The sequence below is a fragment of the Carettochelys insculpta genome, chromosome 2 (assembly GCF_033958435.1).
Source record: "Carettochelys insculpta isolate YL-2023 chromosome 2, ASM3395843v1, whole genome shotgun sequence".
NCBI lineage: Eukaryota > Metazoa > Chordata > Testudines > Carettochelyidae > Carettochelys > Carettochelys insculpta.
The window spans coordinates 193,515,305-193,539,268 of record NC_134138.1 but is presented as its reverse complement, the minus strand read 5'-3'; the positions used below and the strand labels follow the sequence as shown (position 1 = coordinate 193,539,268).

At 46.2% G+C, this 23,964-nt stretch overlaps 2 protein-coding genes across 5 annotated transcripts in view; one reads left to right on the top strand and one right to left on the bottom strand.

Moving 5' to 3' along the window:
* The window catches only part of LOC142008777 (caspase-14-like), a 32,646-nt gene extending 10,595 nt beyond the window's left edge, over nt 1-22,051 (top strand). For 2 of the 4 annotated variants that reach the window (XM_074986072.1, XM_074986076.1), the window contains 2 exons: nt 3,779-3,888; nt 4,764-5,186. In XM_074986072.1, the coding sequence (XP_074842173.1) occupies nt 3,779-3,888; nt 4,764-4,871 (218 nt within the window). In that variant the 3' untranslated portion in view covers nt 4,872-5,186. Of the gene's footprint in view, nt 1-3,778; nt 3,889-4,753; nt 5,187-12,945; nt 13,008-21,515 lie in introns of those variants that run through there. The other 2 variants (XM_074986073.1, XM_074986074.1) reach the window with 2 other exon arrangements.
* LOC142008776 (C-C chemokine receptor type 8-like) lies at nt 15,973-17,037 on the bottom strand. Its single transcript, XM_074986071.1, has one exon. It carries the CDS (start codon nt 17,035-17,037, stop codon nt 15,973-15,975), a length of 1,065 nt encoding a protein of 354 aa, XP_074842172.1.
* Nucleotides 22,052-23,964: the final 1,913 nt, after the last annotated feature.

The window sequence follows — 23,964 nt, the reverse complement described above, 5'->3', positions numbered from 1 at the left end:
TCAAGCCTAGAGCCAAAAACAATGGCCATGCCAATCAGAACTCAGTCATCTTGACAAAGAAAAATCAAAGTCATCTTTGAAATGGTGGACTTGGGACCAGAAAACTGGGGAGCCCTAGCCAGAGCTGGAAAGAGAGGTGATATTTGAACAAGGAGGAGGCAATATTCATTGTATGGGGAACAGAGAATTTTCATTTCCCCAAATGGTGTAACTGGACAGAGTGTAAAAGCTGATGGAGACCCACCCTGATATGACAATGAACTCTAAAGCAGCTGGGAAGTAGCCTGGAGGAATGGCCTGAAGAGCAAACAGGCCCTGGAGCAGTGGTTCCCAACCTTTCCACTAGTGTGGATCCCCAGTCATCCTCCCCAACCATTTGCCAATCGATCACCCTGTCAAAGCCAATTCTAGTTGCTAGGTACACTTCACTAAATGCAAAAGGAAACCATAGCATAGATTTTTGGACAGCAGTTAATAACGTTATTGGAAGATATTGAATTTAAAAATAATTGATTGTAACTTTGCAATTTATTTAAAACTTATTTTCTATGTTCATTTTTATTTCTTTTATTTTTTTTGCGGACCCCCTGCAATACCCTCGCGAACTCCCAGCATTCCACAGACCCCAGGTTGGGAACCACTGCCCTAGAGGGACAGAGATCTCTGAGACCCTACAGAGAAAGGCAGTCTTAGGTTGTCCTGACAAAAAGAGGGTCTGTAAATGGAGGTTGATTACAAAAATTGTAATATTTTCTCTTCTTTACATTTGAGAACTTTTTTAGCAGTGAAAGTTAATGCTAGTCTAAGGCAGGAATTTAAACCAATAAAATATTGGTGACAAAACCCTATGCATTCCACTATGAGTGCCTTTTTCAGTTTAGTTTATGTCTCTTGGAAAAACTTAAGCAGAAAAAACTGTACTGGAATATGTGTGGAAATAAATGTTTGTAATGCTGGTAGATCTGTAGTGGGAGTTAGATGCCTAGGTACTTCTGAAAAATCCTAGGTTTTTACCTACTTCTTTAAGCATTTAAATACCTTTTAAAAATCTCACCTCTAGTTAGGAAACTGAGTAATGGCTGGGTATTTTCAGAGGTACCAAGCACCTGCATCCTCCAAAAAAAATTTGCTGCTGAAGTCAAGACATAAGTAATTGCATAGCTATTAGTGGCAAAGCGTTCATCACTCAGAAAACAGAAACTGATCACACTTCCAGTTTACTGAAATCAGACCACAAAAAACCAAAAACCCTCATAAAGCACAGCTTTGATGGAGAATTTTACTTTATATTAGTAACAATATGGGGGGAAATCCCCTAAAATTTGGTTTCACAGGCGTGGACTAAGGCACTTGCAAGATATCACAATGGAATCAAAAACATTACATTGCATTCTCCATTGGAATTTGAGCAACCATCGTTCAGTGTAGTCTGTGACTAGTATATTCTGATCTCTTGAGGTACTGTGGGGCAGGAGTGAGAAAGAAGGGAGCAATAGCATATGTCTCCATTTCTTTTGTCCTGATTTCAGTAATGATAAGTGTATTTTATTCACTTTAATGAAGTGCATAGTTTTTAAAAGAAACAAGACTGTGGGAACTGGAAGCATGTGAAAGATCACAGCCCTTGAACTGGGGCTTCATTTCTCTGTAGCCTTTCTTGCCCTTCTTTCTTTTCCAAATTAGCTCTCCCCACCCTTCCTCTATAGGAAGATTATATTGGTCAACAATAAAGATCTGAACAGGACTTTCTTTTATGTGAAGGGTTAGGGATGGCCTATCTAGGGAGTTTAGTAGAGAACATTTTAATTGCAAATACAAAAATCCTTTATGTCGCAAAACGACATTTCCATTAATAAAACTAAAAGGATATCTAAGTCTCAGGTATTATTTGATCTGAGCAAAAACAAAACAAAAAAAATTGTTCCAGCTTGAAACCACAAAACCCAAGAAGAAAAGCCACACAGCTACATACATCCCTTCATAGTCCTCTACACACTCTCTCAAACACGTTGTCCCTGTATCTGAGCAAAGCAACCACAACCTTCAAGGGCAGTGGTTCCCAGACTTTTCAGCATCATGCCTCCCTTCTGATTTTTCAGAAACCTTCACACCTCCCCTCTTCTTTTTTGCCGCTGGCCAGCCACCCTAGCCGCCTGTGAGCCACCTGCCTGAGCTGAGCCCCTCCCCTCCCCTCCCCCCAAGCCATCCCATCATCCAACCCCATCTTCCTCCTCCCCCCAGCCCAAACTCGCTCACCTTTGCAGTAGGCAGCCAGCTCCACGTGGGCCTTCACTGGCTGCTTGCTTTTTATAGGGCTGTTCTGGGTCACCAACATGAAATGGCAGGGGCTGAGAGCTGAAAGCAAAGGACGGCTTTTAATTTGGGTGGCGGGAATGACTGGGGGGCAGGGGAGCCTGGGTTGCCTCATGCCCTCCCCCCCAGAATTTCTTCATGCCCCCCGGGGGGCATTCGCCCCTTGTTTGGGAAACCAGGATCAAGGGACACCCAATAGTTTTCACCACGCCAATGGCATGGAGAGTTCCTGAGGGTGAGAGTTGCTTAGCTTGGGTGTGTACTGCATGTCTCCCAACAGTCCGGTGTTTTGTGGGACTTTCCTGCTTTCACCCACATAATCCCCTCTGTTGAAGCAGCTGCTGTCCCACAGAACTGGCTGGGCTTGTCTCCCTGGTGGGGTGTTGCAACGTGGCCCTAACAAGACAGGTGCAGTGCTGCCCAGGTTTGGCCTGGCCGCCTTGACAGAGGGTGTGTGGGCCAAATTTGAGTGAGTGGCACTGCAATCCTGGTTGCACCTGAGCTGTGTTGAGGGGCTGGGCCAAACCTGAGCAGCACTGCAACCCTGTGCACCAGGGGCCAACTCACAATGGCTGGAACAGAGACTCAAGCTCAGCCAGACCTGTAGGACAGCAGGTGCGGGAGCTGCCACAGCAGTGTGGTAAGCTTGGGCTGTATTAGCTCTGCCATTTTCCTCTCTTTCCCCACCACCTCAAGCTGACCTTTTCTGGGCTTCCCGTCCCCAACTTAAAGGCACGATCTGTCCTGTTTTAGCTACTGGAAATGTTGGACGATACAGTATTTTCTTCAGGAGCTCTGTTCCCTTGCTATTTGAGAGCAACATTTGAGTGTTGAGTGGTTTGTAAACTAAGCATTACAGTGAGTTAGGTCAGGAAGATGTCATTAAACTGTGGCCTTGCTTGTCACTTATGTGTGCGGCCTACTTGTTCCTTCTTGTCTCTCTACATACCTTTTAACCCCCCATGTTAGAAAATAATACACGTTGCATTTTCTTGACGCCAAAAAGCAACTGTAACCTCAACAAAATGGAGCAACTTGAGTATTTTAAATTTCCTTTTGTGGTCACCCTTAATTACTGTGTATGCTGGGCCAAATGCTCGGAGTGACACCAGTTTACAAGAGCTGTAGTTTACAGGCTTTGGAAGGGTGGGTAGCACCACCACAGATCTGCCAGCTCCGTGCCGCTTTTTTACTCACTTGCTCATGGTGGTTAGCCATAGCAGTGCAGGGCTTGCACTCCACTGGTGATTCAGAGCCACAGTCCATTGTAGCTAATCTTAACACATCTGCACAGAAAGGAGAGGGGAAAGCACTGTATCCCCCTTTTCCTCTTGGTGTCCGTGTTAGGACTAATGATTGCATGTGGTAACATGTTTTTATAAGTTCTTAAGTTGCATTTTGGCAATCAACTTTTATTAGGAAAAATTTAAATTGATGACCTGTTCCTGCTTTTTTTCATCTGTAGGTTATGTTTCTTTGCGTAACAAGAAAAAAGGCTCTAGGATGATTGAAGCAATCGATGAGGTCTTTTCAGAGCATGGCAGGAAGAGGCACATCGGGGATTTATTTACTGAAGTAAGTATGCCACAAAACTGCATACAGAGTATGTTAAAGGTGACCTGCAAAGTAAAATTAGTTGTGTGTCTGCTCTTTATTGCTTCTTTGCATTTTATCATTTATGAATGATAAAAAAACAGTTGAATTCTGGGAAAGTTAGCAATAAGATACTAAGAAAAAGTCACCAAAAAAGAATCAACTAAGTACTATACATGACTGAAAACAAGCTGATTAAAATCAGAGGCTGCAGGGCAGGCGTGGAATATATGCAGGTGGGGGGTGCCCAGCTAGAGTGAGGTGATTTTCCTACACTGTCTCCAAGTAGCTTGAGAAGCAGTTGACATTACTTTTCACTGTGAAGGCTTGTGCTCAGTTTTGTGACCAGTGGGCAGACATTCATTCCTGTGGTTAGAAACCTACAGCTAGAAGGCTCAGTGAACTCTGCAGAATTGATCTTGGAAAGTTTCTGCTTAGTGCTCTCTTGGAGAGGAAGGTATTAGCTCAGTCTCAGGAGAGACAGCGAAAACAGCTTCTACCCCTCACCAATCCGAAAGGAAAGGAACCATTATGTCTGTGGAGGGGCAGCCTGTCCATAGTAGTGTTGAGTCTTGCCAACTCACTGGATATAATTGGCTGCTTGTCCCATTCAGCTCTCCCCACACCCTCCAGATGGGAGAGCAATACAGGTGCTTTGCCTCAATTAGAGCTTTTGCTTCTGTTTGTTAACTTGTAAATTTATATTTAGATGCATTTAAATACAAATGTTTGCAGACCCAGTTTTCATGAAGGCTCAGCCTACAGTCCTCTCTCTGCCCCATAAGATGCTGTCTGTAGAAGCATCATTCACCAGGGAAAGTTTGAATTATGCTTTTATTCATTTAAGGCTTTTTCAGGTCAATAACAACTTGGCTCACAAAACCTTTCACGTTGATGGATACCCTGTGAAAGAGACAATAGTAATGGAATCAACTCTGACCAAAGCTCTGTACCTTGCACCTTAATTGTCTTCAGTGGAACACTAACTGCCTCTGGAATTGCACAAATTACAGCATAAAATAAGTACAGATAATTAAATTTAAACAGTCACCTTCTTCCAAATTATAGCAAAAGTCTTCTGAATGTTCCTTTTAACTAACTGGCTGTATTACAGCATTTTTCATAACAAGTATGTCTTACCCATGAAAGTGCATTATCTAATAAATAAATGTATTGGTCTTTCAGGTGCTACAGAACTGCTTATTTTCAACAGTGGCAGGTTTTCTCAAGAAATTTTAACAAATACTTTTTTACAGGATCTTTGAAAAAACAATTTAGGATCTTATCAGAGAGATAGCTGTGTTAGTCTGTATCTTCAAAAACAGGAAGAAGTCTTGTGGCACCTTATAGACTAACATATTTTGGAGCATAGGCTTTCATGGGCAAAGACCTGCTTTGTCAGATCTGTAATCCCTTGAATCCTGATGAAGCAGGTCTTTGCCCCTGAAAGTTTATGCTCCAAAATATCTGTTAGTCTGTAAGGTGCCACAGGACTTCTTGTTAGTTTAGGATTTTGTATTTGTCTTCATTTGTAAATACAACCAAATCGTACAACAAGTTTTGTGTTTTGAAATCACTGGCTTCTTTTCCAGTTCTGTACAAGGCATTTTCTCTTTCCCTGTGATTGTTAAAATTCATCGATAAAATCTATCCTGACCCCCCAACAGATCTCTTACAGCAAGTTAGTTCTAAGTATTAGCCTGTGGAGTACATTCTACCAGCAGTGCAGTCGAGAGATTTGAATGTTACCAATCTCTCGCTACATATTTTAGAGTATCTGTCTATACTCTGTTTTTCAAGAACTCCTCTTAAACTGTAAGAACTAGTACCATGAAATTTCGTGTGCAGCTTCCTCCTACCCTAAATTAAACCAAGGTCAGGATTTGGTTGTGCCTGGAAAGTGGGAAGTGCCTGCAGTCCTGTGATTTTCCAGAACATGGAAAGGGAGGGGCACAGAGAGGAGGCACAACATATTTTAGACTCACTCCTCAGGGGGCAACAAACTCTGGGAATAGTGATACTGCAGTGTGACTACCTGGGGGGCAGCTCCAGCAGGAAGACAGTGACCAGATGAAGACAGGGCCCTCCATCCTGCCAGCCTCTGGGCAGGTAAATCCCCGCTTCCCCAACACGCCCTCTCTGGCATTTGGACACAGAGCTGCACAGGGGAAGCCCTGCTGTCCCCCGACAGTGACACTCCCCCACCCGAGATGTTGGGGTGAGGAACTGTGGCCCTGGGCCCCCCCTCTAAGCTCGGGCTGGGGCCAGGGAAGGCAGGCCAGACCTAGCCCCACACCTGCAGTTCTCAGCGGGGCTGGAGAAAAGTGCTGTGGCCCCAGCCTCCAGCCCCACACCTCTCACCAGGAAACGTGGCCTGGCCGTAGCAGAGACCAGTCCTGAAGCCACAGTTTGACACCTCCCCACCCTGAGGACAGTCAGGGGGGCCCAGGAGCTGCAGTCTGACCTGCTCCTGTCCCCAAGAACAGGCAGGGGAGCAAAGAACTGTGGCCCAACTAGCGCACCCCCTGAGAGCAGGTGGTGGGATGGGAACTGCAGCCTGACCCAGCCACTTCCCTAAGAGCAGGCAAGGGTGCCTGGAGCCACCCTCCTCCCCTGAGTATGGGCAGGGGGGCTAGGAGCCATGGTCTGACCCTGCCCCCTCCAAGGACAAGAAGGGGGGCTGGGAGCCACAGCCTGACCTGCCCCTACCCAGGGACAGGCAGGGGAGTGAGAGCTGTGGCCTGAATTTCCCCCTGTTAGGACAGGTGGGGGGGCAGGGAACCATAGCCCCAAATGCTCCCGCTGAGGATATGGAGCGGGGCCTGGAAATCATGGCTTGTCCCAATCCCCCTCCCCAAGGAGACCCCAGTGTCAGGAACCGCCAACTCACCCCCCAGAAGAGGTGCCAGAGCCAGGAACTGAGCCACGGTCTTCTCCGTGAGGAGATGTGAGGGTGCCAAGGGGACCCTGGGGCTGAGCAGGTGGCTCTCTCCCAGACCAGTGACACCTTTACTACGGCACGACTCCCCAGAATGCCCCCCGTACTCCTCGCCCTGTGCCCAGCCCCCCGACCCTAAGGCCCATCCTACACCCAACCCTGCACCCTCCATCCCTACTGTCAGCCCCCACCCCCTACCCTCAGTCCTGCATCCTCCACCCGTGTCCTCAGCCCCCCAACTCGCTCAACCTCTGCCCTTCTCTGATACCCCCATTCCTTGGCTACAGCCTCCCACGTCTAACCCCCTGCCCTGCACCCACCCCCTACACCCAGCTCCTGCCCTGACTCCTGCTCCAACACTCCCTGGCCAGAGCCTCCCGCCCCCTGTTCTGACTCCTGCATCCCCAACCCCTGCAGTGACACCCCCTGCCACACTGCCCTGACTCCTGCTCCTTCCACTCCCTGCTCTGAGTCTCTCGCACCCAACCTCCTGCCCTGCCTCCTGGACACCCCCCGCCCCACCCCTCCCATTCCCTTCCCTCAGCTCTGTCATTTAAATAAAGCATCTATATTGTCCTGACCAAGTGGGTCTCTGCCCATGAAAGCTGATGCTCCAAAGTGTCTGTTAGTCTGTAAGGTGCCACAGGACTGCTTGCTGTTTTGAAAGGTACAGACTAACTCGGTTTCCCCTCTGATCTATTTTCCTTCTAATTTATTTAAAAAATATGTCAGTGAAGGACCTGAGCAATGCTAGGTGCATCTGCTAGTGCATCCCCATAATGTCCAGGGCTGTACCCACTGTGGCTGGGACCGCTGCTGTGCTGTGGAAATCCCAAGGAGTGCAACTGTAATACTTAACACAAGCAACCCCAGAGGTGCTTACCTCGGTTGCTGGGGCTCAGTGTGCTGGCACCTGAGGGAGAGGTGCTGCCCATGGGAGGAAGGGGAGCCAAGGGAACACTTAGAGTCTGCTCAGCAGCTAAGAGGGACAGAAGCTTGTGACAGACTCTGCCCACCCTCTTGCTCCATGCTTTATGGAAAATGGGTTATGAATATAAGTCCTCCCTGATACGTCTCAATGTCCCTGAGCTTCACCTTGGTCCTGCTGTGTGGCTGCTTGACATCAGTGAACGGCTGTTCCACTTCCGCTCTCGTGGAAAAGTTTCCTGCTTTGCTTTACAGATATTATCAGGGCACAGCAGGTTACTGTAACCACTGTGGATATACTTTGTCTCTGGAGGTCCAATCTTGTGAGCCGAAAGCAAGAGCAGTCTTTCCCACGCACCGAAGGCACTCTGACCAGTCATTCTGCACCTGCTGAGCCTGTAGGTGAAGCGCTCCTTGGAGCCAGCAGGGTGACCAATGCAAGGCCTGTTGGTTGCCTAGCAATAAGGCTAGTCTGGTTCTTCCAGCATCAACATCCCCTGTCATAATCCATCAATTGGAAAAGACAGCCCCTTCCTGCAGCTTTCTGTACAACTCTGTGTTCTGAAGAATGAATGCACCATGCACCTTCCCTGACCAGCCCACAGCCAGGTCAGTAAAGCACCCCCAGTGACCTTCTAGTACTTGCATAGACATAGAAAAGTTGCTCTTGGGTTACTATTTGGCAAGGTGATCTGGTGCCAAAGTAGGAACATGCGTGTGCCCTCTCTTGTCCCCACTGCATTTTTGAAATCCCATTGCAAGACATAGTGGAAGATTTCACAGACTGTTCCCAGAGCCACAGACCATTGCAGCTGGCAATTAATGGCCCTATATACTTGCATCACAAGAGCTCCCTGCAGTGAATGTCCCAGCTCCAAAATTATTCCTGACTGATCAGCAATTGGGCACTGCAAGTTTTCACAGTACAATCACCGCTCCTCCATCAAGAGTGCAGCTCTCATTTTGGCGTGCCTGTGCCTGTGCCAGAGGGCTGGTATGAGGGCCACACACAGTAAATCCAAACAACTCTGCAGCTCATCATCCAAAACCTGCGCAACAATGTGACCCCACCAGTTGGTGCTTGTTTCTTGGGCCTAGAACCAACACTCCACCCTGGGCAGCTGTTCCAGGAACGTCAACAGTCCCAAATGGCCTCTTTCAACATCCTGCAGCAAGCTAGCCTGCAAGGAAGCATCATGTTTTGCACAGCTGCTGTTGCAGCTCTGCAGATAGTGCATGCACAGAATTCATGTGCCCTTGCGAATGTCTTTGCTTCCACACGGAAGAATGATTTCTGACATGGAGGCAAATGGAAGTCCCAAGAGAGTTCATGCCCCCTCCCCACAGCTGCTCTGCCATGTCTTTTCCAGCACCCCAAGCAGCCAGCATGGAGGTAAATCACCATGGAGGGAGAGCAGTGGGGGACGTCCTGGCTGTGGCTCCTACCCTGTGCCAGGCGCAGCACCTGGCTGGGCTTTAGGCAGGATAAGATGAGACTTCGTCTTCCTCTGTTGAGGGGGGTCAGCCCCACCTCCAGGAACCCCCCCAGACACACTTCCCCCAGCTGTAGGGAGGGGGTAACTGTATGGGGAGCTGCTTTCCCATCAAACAACCCCTGTGCATGTGGACTCCCCACCATAAGCAGACTCCATGACAAGCTTCATGGCCAACCCCCAGGACCCCTCCTCTGAGTACCCCCACACCCAAATTCCCACCCTATCAATCCTTGTCCCCTGCACCCCCTGCCCTGCCCCCTGCCCTCAGAGCACACCCTGGCTGAGTGTCACCACTCTACAGCCAGACCCCACCAGCCCTGTCCCCAGACACCCTCCTGCTGAGTCCGCTGCATCTAAATTCCCACTGTTGTGAGCCTCATCCCTCCCACACCTACCCCCCACCCACCTGATCCCAAACAGCTGTACTTGGATCCCAGCTCCGCCAAACCCCACTCTCACAGCACCCAGACTCCCCCTTTAAAGACCCCCACAGACCTCCCACTGAGCCCCACTCCCCCACCCCACTGAGTCACAACCTCCCTCACCTGGGCACCCCTGCAGAGTTCCATTCTCCCTGCAGCTGGACATGCCCCCCCCCATGAGTCCCTGTGTATCCAGATTCCCCCACACCTGGCCACTCCACCATGCTCCCTGCACCCACATTGCCCCACAGAGAGCCCTGTCACCCCACACCTGGCTAAGTCCTTCTACCTTTGGCTCCCACCAGGCTGAGCCTGCCTGACCCACACCTGGATCAGGGCTCAGGGCTGGATGTTCATGCAAAGCTCTCTCCCTCCCACTTGCTACCTTGATGCACCAGGTGTGGAAGGGTAGGGCCCCACAGTTTGCTGGGGCAGGCCTTGCACTGTCAGGGTCAGATGCACCCTCACAGGGAAGTCCTTGTCTTAGAGGTTCTGCAGGGTGATTCCCACTTCTGTGCCGCTGGTGGCCTGCGCTCCCCACTGTCATGTTGGAGCCTCCACATTAATTTTGCAGAATTTTGTAATACTGTGCCCAGAATTCTGTTACTTTTTGGCACAGAATTCCTTTGGGACTAAATTATGGGACAGAGAACACTGCGCCCTGGCAATATGTTGTTCCCAGTCACCCCCGTGCAACTCATTTTGACCTCAGGAGGCATTGCAAAGTCTTCCCGAAACACCCTGCACTAGCCCGTGTCCAGCTGTACAGTGGGCCCCCTACCCATCGTGCACCGCTCTCTGCTCCTGGTGAGGACACGCACCACTGCCACAAGGAGCATAGTGTGGACGGACACACACGTCTGGGGGCTGTATGCCGACATAATTTAGTGCAGTGGCCCTCACTTGCAGGTGTGGCTGGTGGGGCTGGCTAGGCCCAGTCTATTTCCTTACCCCTTTGTTACCCAGTGTGGGAATATATACACCCCATCACACTTTGATGGACATAACTGTGTAGTGTAGACTTGGCCTAAGTTGGCACCATGAGATAGTTAGGTTAGCAGGAGCTTTATTTAAGTATAGACACTTCTGTGGGTGGCCTTGTGTCAACCCCACTCGGTAGTGTCAGCCAGGCCTCAGACGGTAAATCTCCCACGGTCAGGGGACGTGCATTGCTGAGCGTGCAAGAGTTCACGTTATCTTCTCCCCAGCAAAAGAAAGTTCACAGCCACCAGACAAGCCCTTGCGAAGAACAGACTTCGCTGACTGCTTCCTCCTCACCTTTGAAGAGGGCAGGCGCTGAAGCACTTTCTCCATCACAGCTTCAGTGCTAGAAGAAGGGAATAAACTGCCTCTGAAGGAGGAAGGTGGTGAGGTGGGTGCAGTTCTTTACCATCTTTGTAGATGGAGGATTGGATGCAAATCCAAATTTCTTTATCCACGTAGGGCTCTAGTGCACCAGTAATCAACTGGGGGTGCTGTGGCTCTGGTCTCAACGTGTCCTTCCATGGCCCTGGTGGACTAAAGGCTGGAGCTCCAGAGCTCCTGTGAATAGAAGGCTGGAGCCCTGAGCTCCAGCGTCCATCACAAGGCTAAACCCCAAGTGCCAGCATATGCCATTGAGCTGAAGCCATAGTCCTGTGCTCAGTGGTCCTGTGAGGCTAAAGCCCTCACCCCCAGCAGCCCTCATGAGGCTGAATCCTGAGCCCTGGAGCCCCAAACCTGGTGCACTCTGCAGAACTAAAGCCCAGAGCCCTAAGCCATGAGTCCCAACAGCCCCATAAGGCTAAAGCTTAGAGCTCCAGTGCCTGTGTGGGGCTGAAGTTTAGAGCCCAGCACCCTCCAACTTTCAGCATGCCCTGTGGGTCTATAGCTCAAAGCCCCACATGAGAGAAGTGCTGGAGTTTGAGGCTTTAGCCCTCGAAGGAGCACTGGAGCTCAGGGCTCACGGCATCTGGTCTTCCAGGCCACAGACCTTCTGGAGCCAGCCCTTGGGCCCCATGGAGCCATGGATGCCTGGTTGAGAACCACTCCTCTGGAAGGTGCTGGTGCAGCTGTGGAGACGTATAGGTAGAGTGAGGATCACGGGTCAGTCACAATTCAGTAATCATGGAGGTAGATTAGATGTGGATCCAAATGTTTGCATCAGCACATGGTGTTTTATGTTACTTCTATGCCCTTGGATTCTGAGGGGCAAGGAGCTCACAGCTGTTGTGCCTGGGTTAGCCCTCAGCGACTCATAAAGCATGGGTATTACAGAAGTGATTATCATCTTTTGGAACCGAAGACCCAACGTATCTTGCGTGTGTGTATCTTTACCTCCTTTAAACTTGTCAAAAACACCCATATATCTTTTTTTTATACTTAATAACCATTTAGTGCCTTTATTACAGCATTGTCCTTGGCTCCAGACGTGAAGTGTAGCTCATCTGGGATACGTGAGTGGCCTCTTAGGGCTGGGAGTAACCTGAATATTGTTGTGTGACTGTGTACCACAAAATTCACTTTGCCTGGGAGGCAAGATAGACTGGAGTGCCCAAGGGACTGTCTGTGAGTCCATGGTGAGACAGTAATAATGCTTTAGGACCACACATGCGTTACCAGGTTGGTGAAATATAATTATTGATCATAAAACCAATTTGGGGATTTGCACATATGAACATAAGGATGGCCATACTGGGTCAGACCAAAGGTCATCCAGCCCAGCATCTTGTCTTCTGACAGTGGCCAATGCCAGGTGCTCCAGCGGGAGTGAACAGAACAGGTAATCATCAAGTGATCGACTCACTGTTGCCCATTTCCTGCCTCTTGCAAACAGAGGCTAGGGACACTGTCCTGGCACATCCTGGCTAATAGCCATTGATGGACCTATCCCCCATGAATATATCTAGTTCTTTTTTAAACTTTGCCATAGTCTTGGTCTTTTCAGCATTCTCCAGCAAGGAGTTCCACAGGTTAACTGTGTGTTGTGTGCAAAAATATTTCTTATTGTTTGTTTTAAACCTGCTGCCTATTAATTTCATTTGATGACCCCAGTTCTTGTGTTGTGAGAAGAAGTAAATATCAATTCCTTATTTATTTTCTCCTCACCAGTCATGATTTTATATACCTCTATCATATCCCCCCTTAATCATCTTTTTTCCAAGCTAAAAATTCCCAGTCTTATTAATCTGTCCTCACATGGCAGATGTTCCATATGCGTAATCATTTTTGTTGCCCTTTTCTGAACCTTTTCCAATTCCAGTATATCTTTTTTAAGATGGGGCGACCACATCCGTACACAGTATTCCAGATGTGGACATACCATGGATTTATGTAAAGGTAATATGACGTTTTCTGTCTGATTATCTATTCCTTTCTTAATGATTCCCAACATTTTGTTAGCTTTTTTGTCTGCTGCTGCACACTGAGTGGATGTCTTCAGAGAACTATCCGCAATGACTCCAAGATCTCTTTCTTGAGTGATAACAGCTATGTCACACCCCATAATTTTATATGTATAGTTGGGATTATATTACTTTGCATTTATCAGCACTGAATTTCATCTGCCATTTTGTTGCCCAATCACCCAAGGTATTAAGAGCCTTTTGTAGCTCTTCACAGTCTGCTTGGGATTTAACTATTTGGAGTAGTTTTGTGTCATCTGCAAATTTTACCACCTCAGTGTTTATCCTTTTTTCCAGATCATTTATGAATATGTTGGATAGGACTGGTCCCAGTACAGACCCCTGGGGGACACTACTATTTACCTCTCTCCATTCTGAAAACTGACCATTTATTCCTACCCTTTGTTTCCGATCTTTTAACCAGTTACCAGTCCAAGAGAGGACCTTCCCTCTTATCCCATGACAGCTAACTTTGCTTAACAGCCTTTGGTGAGGGACCTTGTCAAAAGCTTTCTGAAAATCTAAGTACACTATATCCACAGGTTCCCCCTTGTCCACATGCTTGTTGACCCTTTCAAAAAAATCCTAATAGATTAGTGAGGCACAACTTCCCTTTACAAAAGCCATGTTGACTCTTCCCCAACAAATTACATTCATCAATGTGTCTGACAATTCTGTTCTTTACTAGAGTTTCAACCAGTTGGCTCCATTTCTTGACACGCTGCCCTGCAGTTGGCACTGATGGGCATCAGCCACTCCATTCACCGGGCACTCCGTGGCACAGGCGTGGCTGGATTCACATGCCACAAGTCAGTTGGAGGTATAGGTCACAACCCAGTGCTGAAAAAAATTTACACTTGATATTAAGAGTTTTAAAGGTTCAAGATTAGTCATGGGTGAGTAGCAGTCAAATGACTGTCTTGGGACAAAAGCCCTTGAAATGTGCTGAAAGTACAGGGAAAGAGGCCATAAAAAGGGGTTGGTGTGTGGGGGTGCAGGAGTTAGAGTAGGGGGTTGGGAGATGTTGGGGGCTCAAGGCAGGGGGATGTAGGGAAAGGGGTGAAGGGCAGGGGAGGATGCAGGAGCTGAAGGGGTGGAGGTGGGCTCAGGGCAGGGGTTAGTAGGTGCAGGAGTCAAAGCAGGGGTAGGGGCATTCAGGGCAGGGGATTCAGGAGTCAGGGCAAGAGATTGGGCCCAGGGGCTCAGGGCAGGAATTGGAGGTTGCTGAAGTCATGGCAGGTTTACGAAAAAAAAAAGTTTAGTACCACTGATGAGCCTTGTGTGGAGAACGTTTAGTAGGCAACTGAAATGCTGATTCTACCAGCTGTCTATGTCTTCTTTAAAGCTTTAGAGCCTTAGAATATGCTCACACAGCAATAGACACTTGGGGCCAGATGACTCAAGCTCGCAAAGCTTGGACTACAGGGTTGTTTCACTGCGGTGTACACTTGCAAGCTCAGAAGGGGAGCCCAGGCACTAGACTCCTGTTGTGGGAGCAGTTGTAGCCTCAGCTCCAAGAGCCTGACTTTGTTTGCACAGGTCGGCCATGGATATTTCTTCGCTGCATAGACATACTCTTGCCTATAGACCTCCTTGTCTTCTCATTGAGAGCAAATTTCTGGAAACCGTCACTCAAACAAATTGTCTTGATGATGTATATTAAACTATTCACATATAAAAATAAATCATAGGAGTAAGTACCCTAGCATTACCCTCATGTTTACAGCAAGTCTGTAATATCGAATACAGTAGAACATCAGGGCTATGTTTACCTTGGGAATGGAGGCTGTTTGTAACTCTGAAAAAACATCACAGCCGTTCTTTCAAAAGATTGCAACTGAACATTGAGTTAATACAGCTTTGCAATTTTACTGTCCAGAAGAAAACTACTGCCTTTAACCCTCTTACTTAAAATGAAACAAGCACAGAAACAGTTTCCTTGCCTTGTCAAATCTTTATAATATTCCTTTTTTAGTTAAAACAATACTGCATGGTATTTTTTTAATCTTTATTTCTGCCTGATTGTATACTTCTGGTTCCAAACGAGATGTGTGGTTGAGTGGTCCGTCTGCTATTGTGGAGTCTGTAAATCTGAGCTTCTACTGAACATGGTTAAGAACAGGAGCAAGTCGTCTTAACCTGAAAAAAGCAGGATACTTCAAAAGCATTTTCTCTTGTAAGCCACCTGTGACTATGCTCATGACTGTTAAATCCCCATGGTTTGGAGAACATCTGAAACTTTGGGGTTTGGATAAGTGAAAGTGCTATTCTGAGAGGCTGTTTCAGTGATGTGGAAATGCAAGGAATGAAGGAAGAAATGCTGATGTTAGCTTATTACGTTGTATTTTATTAAAAAAGAGTAAAGCACAACTTTACTGGGAACTGCTCTATGAATACAAAGGTGCTGCTTAGTGCTTCCAGGTGCAGAGAGGCTAGCTGAGAAGTGGTTGGTGTGGGTGTCTGTATGCGATGAACTAACATAAGGCCACTAGATGGACACGCTGTGGATTTGGGTAATTAGGATTTTTGAATGAAGGGAATTTGGAAAAATGGAAATACTCTCTATTATAAAACCTAACTCATAAATTCAGTTGACAGCTATGTGTTTTTTATGCACCCATAGATCCCTGAGCAATTGAGTGAGGTGTAGGATAAAAATAATACTACTGATAATAGCCTAGCTCTCCTTGTAAGGAAACATATTATATCTGTATGAGATGAAATTGTCTAAGCTTTTATACCCCACACATTAGTAACTGAGAACTTTAATTAAAAGCTAAGTCCTCCCGACTACTATGTGAAATAACATATTTACTGAGTTGCCTGGAGTATCTTCTTTCAAAGTCATTGATACTTATACCAGATGTACCCCTAACTGGTTGTACTTGGCCCATTCTATTTTATATGATAGTGTCAGTAACAGAAGAATGTGACAACTGGGTGCGCACGGAAGAAGTACTATAGTAACTCTGAAATACATTATTGTCTTTGCAAGGCAATAGGAATCTTGCATGTTTTCGGAATATTTCATTAACATATTTCTTGAACTTTTCACCCACAAAAGCGTAGATCAGTGGATTCAGGCAGCAGTGAATGAAGGAGATGTTTTCAGTCACCTGTAGTGCCAGGTCTACATTTTGGCTGGTCTGGCAGTCATCTATGATATGTAAGCTTCGCAAAGAATCCAGGAAAAGTACAATATTGAAGGGTGCCCAGAAGAAGAAAAACGCAACTACAACAACAAAAACCAGCTTCATGGCTTTATGCCTGTTTCGGTTTGTGCATCTCTTCAGGGCTTTCAAGATGTGGGAATAGCAGAAAAGGAGAATGGCAAGTGGGATCACAAGGCCCAAGATATTGACTTCAGAATTGGCTAATAGTTTCCAGGCGATCCTATTATTCTGGTAGAAAGAAGCACATTTCATAGTGCCTTCTTCATTAAATTCTTGGGTAAATATGAGATTTGGTATGGAAGCTAAAATGGACACTGACCAAACAGCGAGGCTTATAACTATGCTGAGCCTGGTTGTTCGAACTTTCAGAGCATACACAGAATGGACGATGGCTAAGTACCTGTCTATGCTCATGAGGGTTAGGAAGAATACGCTGCTGTAGAAGCCAATGTAGTAAACACCACATATTATTTTACACATTTCATTTCCGAAAGTCCATTGGTCAGAAGTGTAATGAGCCAGGAAGGGGAGTGAGAAAACAAAAAGCAGGTCAGAGATGGCAAGGTTCAGCAAATACACATCAGTCATGCTGGTCAGTTTCTTGCAAACTATTAGAACACAGAGAACCAGGCTGTTTCCCACCAAGCCAAACACAAACACTGCGCTGTACAGGACTGGAAAAAAAACAGATCCAAGTAGCTTGATACGCTCTGTGTTGCAGGTGGAGGCCAAGTCAGGATAATAATCATCAGTAAAATTAGCATGATTTGTCTCGGTTGTAGAGTCCATCATGAGGTGACCTGTTCAAGAGCAAGAAATTTAATAAAATACAACAATCCTTTTGTTTAGTTAATAAACTAGCCACAGGTAAGCCCTGACACCCCACATATCCCCACCAAAGTCAGAAGGATGGCACAGACGGTAAAAGAGTAAAATTTGGCCGTGAGGACAGGCTCGCCAGAGATCAGCAACCAAAACAGCAAGAACAACCTTTTTTTCTAATTCAGTAAAATACTCAGTAATTCAAGAGCCACAATGCGTGTGAATACGAGAGGGTCCTTAATAAGTAACATCACACCATACTTTTGTCACCCCTGTTTTGAGAACAGCGCACACAAAGATTTGTAATGTGGTACACGTTTACTGCAGGACGCTCGCAAGCTTTTTACATAGTCTCTTGGGTTTGCATTTTTTGTTGTTGGCAAATTTCTCATTGCAAAGGAGACATAAGGGGAGCCCAGAAGAACTCTATATAAATACAAAGGATTGGATCCATTCAGTTTAAAATTCTCTGTTTTCATCTTTGGTTATCCTTCTTTTTGAGGCCATTCCAACCCCACTGTAATTACATCAATTTTATTTCATGTTTAATTTCAGTTTTCTTTCTTAAAATGCATGTTGGCCTTCACAGCAGGAATGCTGCAAGTTTCCTTTTCCTTTTCAAAATCAGGACTTTATTAGCAACATTATAAAACACAGATACAGTATCATATCCCACAATGCACTGCGTATATTAAAGGGGGAGTTATTCAATGTTTTGAGATCACATATCATTTGCTATTTAGATCTGAGTTGTTCATTTTGGGGCTTTTAGACATTCACTGTTTATTGAAAATAATCAGAAGTTTTTCTTTTTTTAAAAAAACTTGGCAATTATAGGGCTAGGAGTCACAAAGAAGTGCTTAAAGAGCCACAGGCAGCTAAGGAGCTGCAGGTTACAGATCCCTGGCCTAACCTGTTCAGGGAAAAGAACATTTTACTCTAATGCATGGGTGTCCAACCTTTTGGCTTGCCTGGGCCGCATTGAGTGAAGAGGAATTGTCTTGGGCCGCATATAAAATATATAATATAGTTAATGTATACAAATCACATAATAATGTTAAAAGTTTATGATCTTGTGGGGCTGCATTACTAGCTGTCCAGGGCCGCATGCGGGCCGCGGGTTGGACATGCCTGCTCTAATGCAATACTGAAACCAAATGAAAGCTTTTTTGAGGTTTGAAAATCTTTGGTAAACTTTTGGGTTTTGTGAGATGTGTTTTTTTGTTAGCAGCCTCACTGTCAGTTATTCCAAAATCCCATGAGAAAGGCTGTTCCCTACTAATTAATTTGTGCCAGTGCTCGTCAGTGCTGAGCCTGGCACCTCTAGGCCTGGCCATTCAGAGCCTCAGCACCCTTGGGTTTGCTGTATCCATTACATAAGCAAAAAAATTGCTTACAATGCCTGCACCTAACTGCTTGAGCGGCAGCTTGTCTTTTATTACGAATTGAGAACTGTTGTTCCCATGCCATTGCCATGACAATGGAAAGAGGAACTACTGGGAAGCCCATGAGAGAACTCACAGGGTTTCCTTCTCAGTTTACCAGCGATGCATGGACAGAGATAGGCTAGCATTGGGGAGACACTGGATTTATGACTTTTCTGGCTGGTGTGTGAGGAAAGTGATGTCTTTCTGTGAGAAGGGGAACACCAGATAGCATGTTAGTGAGCAGAAGAATTTCAAAAGTCTAGTTAGCTAGAAAGCTTCACTCTGGCCCAGGCACTGTCAGCGGTCCAGAAAGCAGAGTCTTGGGCCACTTCCAGTTTTTGACACCCCTGGCCATAACAAAAATGAAAAATGATGTCATAAAAATAAGTTTTTTTGCCACATCATCAAATCTCTTACTTGATTAAATTTGCCGTGCTAAGCTGAGAGAGTGTGTCACATTTTGGTCCGATTGGGATGAGCACAAAAATGAGTTGTGAAAACTGTCAAATGTCAAAAACTTAAGTGCCTAACTTTAAGATCCCTTTTGAGCTCGAGGCCAAGACCAAATGGCCCTCCTGGCCCCAATTCTGATTGGCCCGGCTCAGTCCCAAATCCCTGAGAGAAAAACATGATTCTGCTTAACTTCCAATAATAGGACAAGAAGCAATGGGATTAAGTGGCTAGAGGAGTTTAAGCTGGCTATTAGAAAAAACTTCCTAACTGTCAGGCTGGTTAAACACTGGAATGAATTGCCTAGGGGGGTTGTGGAATCTCCATCATTGGAGATATTTAAGAGCAGGTTGGATAAGTATCTGTTGGGAGTATGTTAGATGGTGCTTGCTCCTGCTGTGAGGGCAGGTGACTGGAGTTGATGACCTCTTGAGGTCCCCTTCCAGTTCTAGTGTTCAATGATTCTATTCCCAGTGTTCAGCCTGAATGAATGGTACTTATGGGGAATTCCATTTACTGTCCGTTCCATCCAAAGGTTAAGGAATTGGATTGATTTCTTGGTACATAATTAAAGCAGCAATAAAACTGATGTGGTGAACATGCTGAGCATCCTATGGTCTATCATTTCCTTGTTTCTAAGTAATATTTTCTGAGAAAGGACAGAGACAGCCAGGCTCACAGAGGAGCGAACAGCCAGTCTGAGATTTCACAAAAAGTCCATTTAGAATTCGGGAGTGCATAAAAACGTAAGCCTTACCAGTCCCACACTATAATATGCAGCTTTCTAATTTACTACAGATGAACAGTTAATTTACATACATATTTTCTAAATTACAAGCGCTTCTTATCATCACTGCATGCTGGGTGTAATTATCTTTTGCATCTTTTGCGTGTTTGGTGGAGTTCCTGTACAGTCAAGGTGTTAATCTGTCTGCTGTTGCTCTCTCCCTCGCCGTCTCATACAGAAACCAAATATTGAGTCTGCAGTTGCAAATCTCTTGTCAAAGATTTTTTTTTAAATTCATGGCCAAAATTTTTATTTTGCTTTTAGTTACCTACCTATCGACATAGCTGATACAGTGTTACCTACATTTAGGTACTGACCTATATACTACATTGATGTATCTAGAGATAGCTCAGTGGTTTGAGCATTGGTTGTGAGTTCAGTCCTTGAGGAGGCCTTTTAGGGGTCTGGGGCAAATAGATTTTAAAAAACCAAATCTGTCAGGGATGTTGCTTGGTCCTGCCAAGAGGGCAGGGGGTTGGACTCAATGACCTCCCAAGATCCCTTCCAACTCTATGAGAAATGTATCTCCATATATCAGTTCAATAGGACAGAATTGGGAGGCAGCTGCTTTGGCAAAGTAAGTCAGGCAGTCATATGGCAGTAATGAGAGTCATATGGCTTGGCTGCTGGAACTACAATGGTAGGAGCATGGGGGATTTTGCTGCTTGTCCTGAACTGCCATCTCCCCTTTCTTCATATGCTGAGGAAAGGAAATACTTAGCCTCTCTATAGGGAGAGGGCTAGACTTTGCTGTGTGTGTTGATGTGACACTTCTATCTCTTGGGGAAGGGACCTTTATGCCTTTTTGAAGTATACACAGAATCTCATTATACCAGCATCCAACCCCCAAACTGCAAACATGGTGAACAACCCAACCTCATCTGCATCCATAGAGGCAGATGTAAAGTTGACACCTATGCATTTGCAGAGCTCTTGTAACGGGGGTCCTGCTGCACCATGCCCCCAGCAGCTACACCAAAGCCACTTTCTTGCCCTGGTTGAACCCGAGTTATTTAAAGTGAATTAGCTAACCTAAGGTAAGAATACACCTCTTTTTAATACGCGTACACACACACACCAGCTCACTCACTGTCTCAGCGTGCACTCAAACACAAACTAATCTTTGCACACAGTAAATTAATTACTACATAGCTCCCAATACTATCATAGCATTTGCCATAGTAGATCCCATCTATCCATTCCTGTCACCTGCCTCCGACATTGCTGGAACCTGATAGAAAACATCCCATAAGGCATTCTGTTACTCATGCAATCAAATGAGATTTATGAATTTTCTCCTATCCACAATGAGGTATCATTTTATGTTTATAATTTTAACTTTGCAAAATATTGTAAGTCTTACTCTTTTTCTGAACCTTTAGGTACATTTTGCTACTTACATTTTTGACGCTGAGGAGAATACATACATTATTAGACAGCTAGTGGTAATTTTTTATGCCCCCATCATCAATACTTACCTTCACTATAGATTTTTTGTTTCAGTTCCACTTCATAAGTGAAATCCTCGTGTTCAAATTAAAATTCGGGTTGTCTTTGTCCTTTATCTATTACTTGAATCCCACTGGTACAAAACAGGGCAGTCAGACGTACAAATAGGTTGTCAGTTACTCTTCAGAGTTGAGAATACAAATACTGTACTGAAGTATCTGAAGAGTGTGTTTACCTCAGAATCACACCTCAGTCTGATTAAGATCTGGCATTTTGGTACTAGGCAACGTCAGAGACTACTTGGGACAATAGCATCTTATTCTTATTTTCCACAGGTGCAGGCCACAACCTCTCTGGCACCCTTTACTCTTTTCTTCCACCCCCCACCCACAGTCTTCTCAGGAGCTCTTCTGTCCCTGCCTGCACCACTGATGGAAGCTGGAGCTCAGTACAGTAGCCGTTTTCCCCCAAACCATCTGTCTCTGCAGAGTCTAGTAGGGCTCTGAGAGATACAAAAGTCTGGATCAACAGCCAGACTTCATCCATGAGACTCAACTTGTATCGGACCTGGGATCCACACTTATGCTTTGGCTGTATTTGCACTGCATGCGTACCCAGCATGCCGTCTCACACTGCCTCTCCAGAAGAGTATCTGTGTGCGCGTATGTCCCGTATAAGAAAACTACATAGCTTAATAAACGCATGTGGAAAGGCTGTGTAGCAGCTGGCGACACCAGGTTGCTCCTGGTCAGTCACAAATCAGCCTGCAGTCTGGAAATTGATGGGGCTGCGTTAATGGAAGTTGTGAAAGGCAATTAATCACGCCCTGCTGTGGAGGCCTGTGACTCTGGGAAATGTGCGTGAAATAGAGGGTGGCTTTTCAGAAATGGGTTTCCTCACCTGTGGAGGAGCAACAGATGACACACATATTCCAGTGGGTGGCACTCATATTCCAACCAGCCAAAGCTAGGTACGGGTGGAGTGAAAGGCATTCTTCGTCTGCCCATCCAGAGCTTACCTCTTTGTCTTTCATACATAAGCTATTAGCTGCAGACAGTTTCCTCGGTTGCGTGGCAGATTAAACCATGGCAATGGGCACATGGGGGATTTTATTGCTTGACTTGATCTATCCCCTCTCCCTTCTCTGTAGACGGGGGGGCGGGGGGGGGTGAGACTATTTAGGCAGAGAGAGGTGTGGACTTTGCTGTGCATAGGCCTATTCAGTGGTTTTCAACAAGCGGGGGTGTGAAGGTGGATGCCCCTGACCAAGGTGCAATCTGGGGCTGTGGTATGTGAAAGACAAAACTCAATATTGGTACCATTTGCCTTAGTCCTCAGCGGCCTGATGCATTATTATTCTTGTTTCTATGGAAAGGAACCTGTGGGATAATGAAAGCTGTGATTCTAGTAACTGGAGGCAGCTGAGGCTCAGATCTCCAGCAGCCCATGGTTTTTGGGAAAGCCCCAAGACAAACATTCAGCCCTCATGTTAATTTCACATTCTCTGTCTAAACACTTACACCCCCCTCTTTCCATGGTGGCTGACTGACTGCCAGATGTTATCACCACAACATACAGGCCCATGAATGGTCCACTTTGAAGGGCCTTTTCTCAACAAGCACAGCTAGAGATTCTTTTACTAGAACCAATACAGCTCAACAGCATGCTGCCATGCAGCTCGGAAGCCGAGTTTTCAGCTTGTAGAACTAAGCAATTCTTCTCTAGGCCTTCTTTCTGTAACACTTTGTGGCATGGAGGGGCAGCGCCCCCCCCCCCCCCCCCGGTGTTTGGGGACATGCCTCGCCCTTGTGCTGTGTCATGGTCAAGTGGTGCCTCAAAGCCAAATCCTCGTCCTGGAGGTAGGGACTGACAGTGATTACACACTGTTGTGCAGGCAATAGTCACTGCCATGCTGGAACCTCCGCATGTATTTAATGAGAAATAAAATACCCAGAATTTTGCAGACTGTTAAAATAGTGTGCACAGACGGTTTTCTTTTTGGTGCAGAATTCCCTTTCATATAATTTATAGGCTGGAGAACACTGCCAGATAGGACATGAAAATTATGCTCCCTGGCATCCCTACGTGGCTTATTTTGGCCCCGTGAGGCCTCACAAAGGCTTCCTGAAATGTCCTGCATTAGGTGATGTAAGAACTGTGGCAGCTGTGTGCCAATGGAAATTAGTGTAACGGTTCTCACTAAGTGTTTGTTTGGGAAGCATGGCCTCGTGGTCAGGGGTACAACCCGTGGCTAGTCGTGAGGTTGCTGGTAGGAGAGCCTAGGTCATTCCTCTCCACTGGATTCCAACCTTGGGACCTTTGGATTGGAGCTGGTGGTCTGACAAATGAGGATGTTTAAGGCTCCCCTTCCTAGGCTACTTCTTATCTCCTTCTCAACAGCAGCTTAGTCCCAGGCTTTCCTCTGCTTCCAAACTAGGAAAGATAAAAAGATATTGCCAATGTCCAAAACTCAGATGCAGGGGAGAGAAGAACGCTGCCCTCTCAGCTTGTTGCAGGGGCAGGGTCCCCTTTACGACAGTCATCTTACAGATTTCAGGCTGTGCTGCACTTCAGGAGCTCTGGGTTGCAGCTTTATGCTTTTCCAGGTTTGCCCCCAAATCAGCTGTTTACCTCTCTTTTGCTGCTGGTATAGCGGGATGGGGCTGCCTCGACGAAAACTAATTCCTTAACTCTTTGTTATCCAGTGTGGGGTATGTAAAGCCCATCTCACTTAGATCAACATAATTTTTTTAGTGTAGACACGGCCTAAGCCAGCATAGTAGG

Coding starts and splice junctions, on each gene's coding strand:
- LOC142008776 (XM_074986071.1), bottom strand. CDS start 17,037: ATGATGGACTCTACAACCGAGACAAATCATGCTAATTTTACTGATGAT.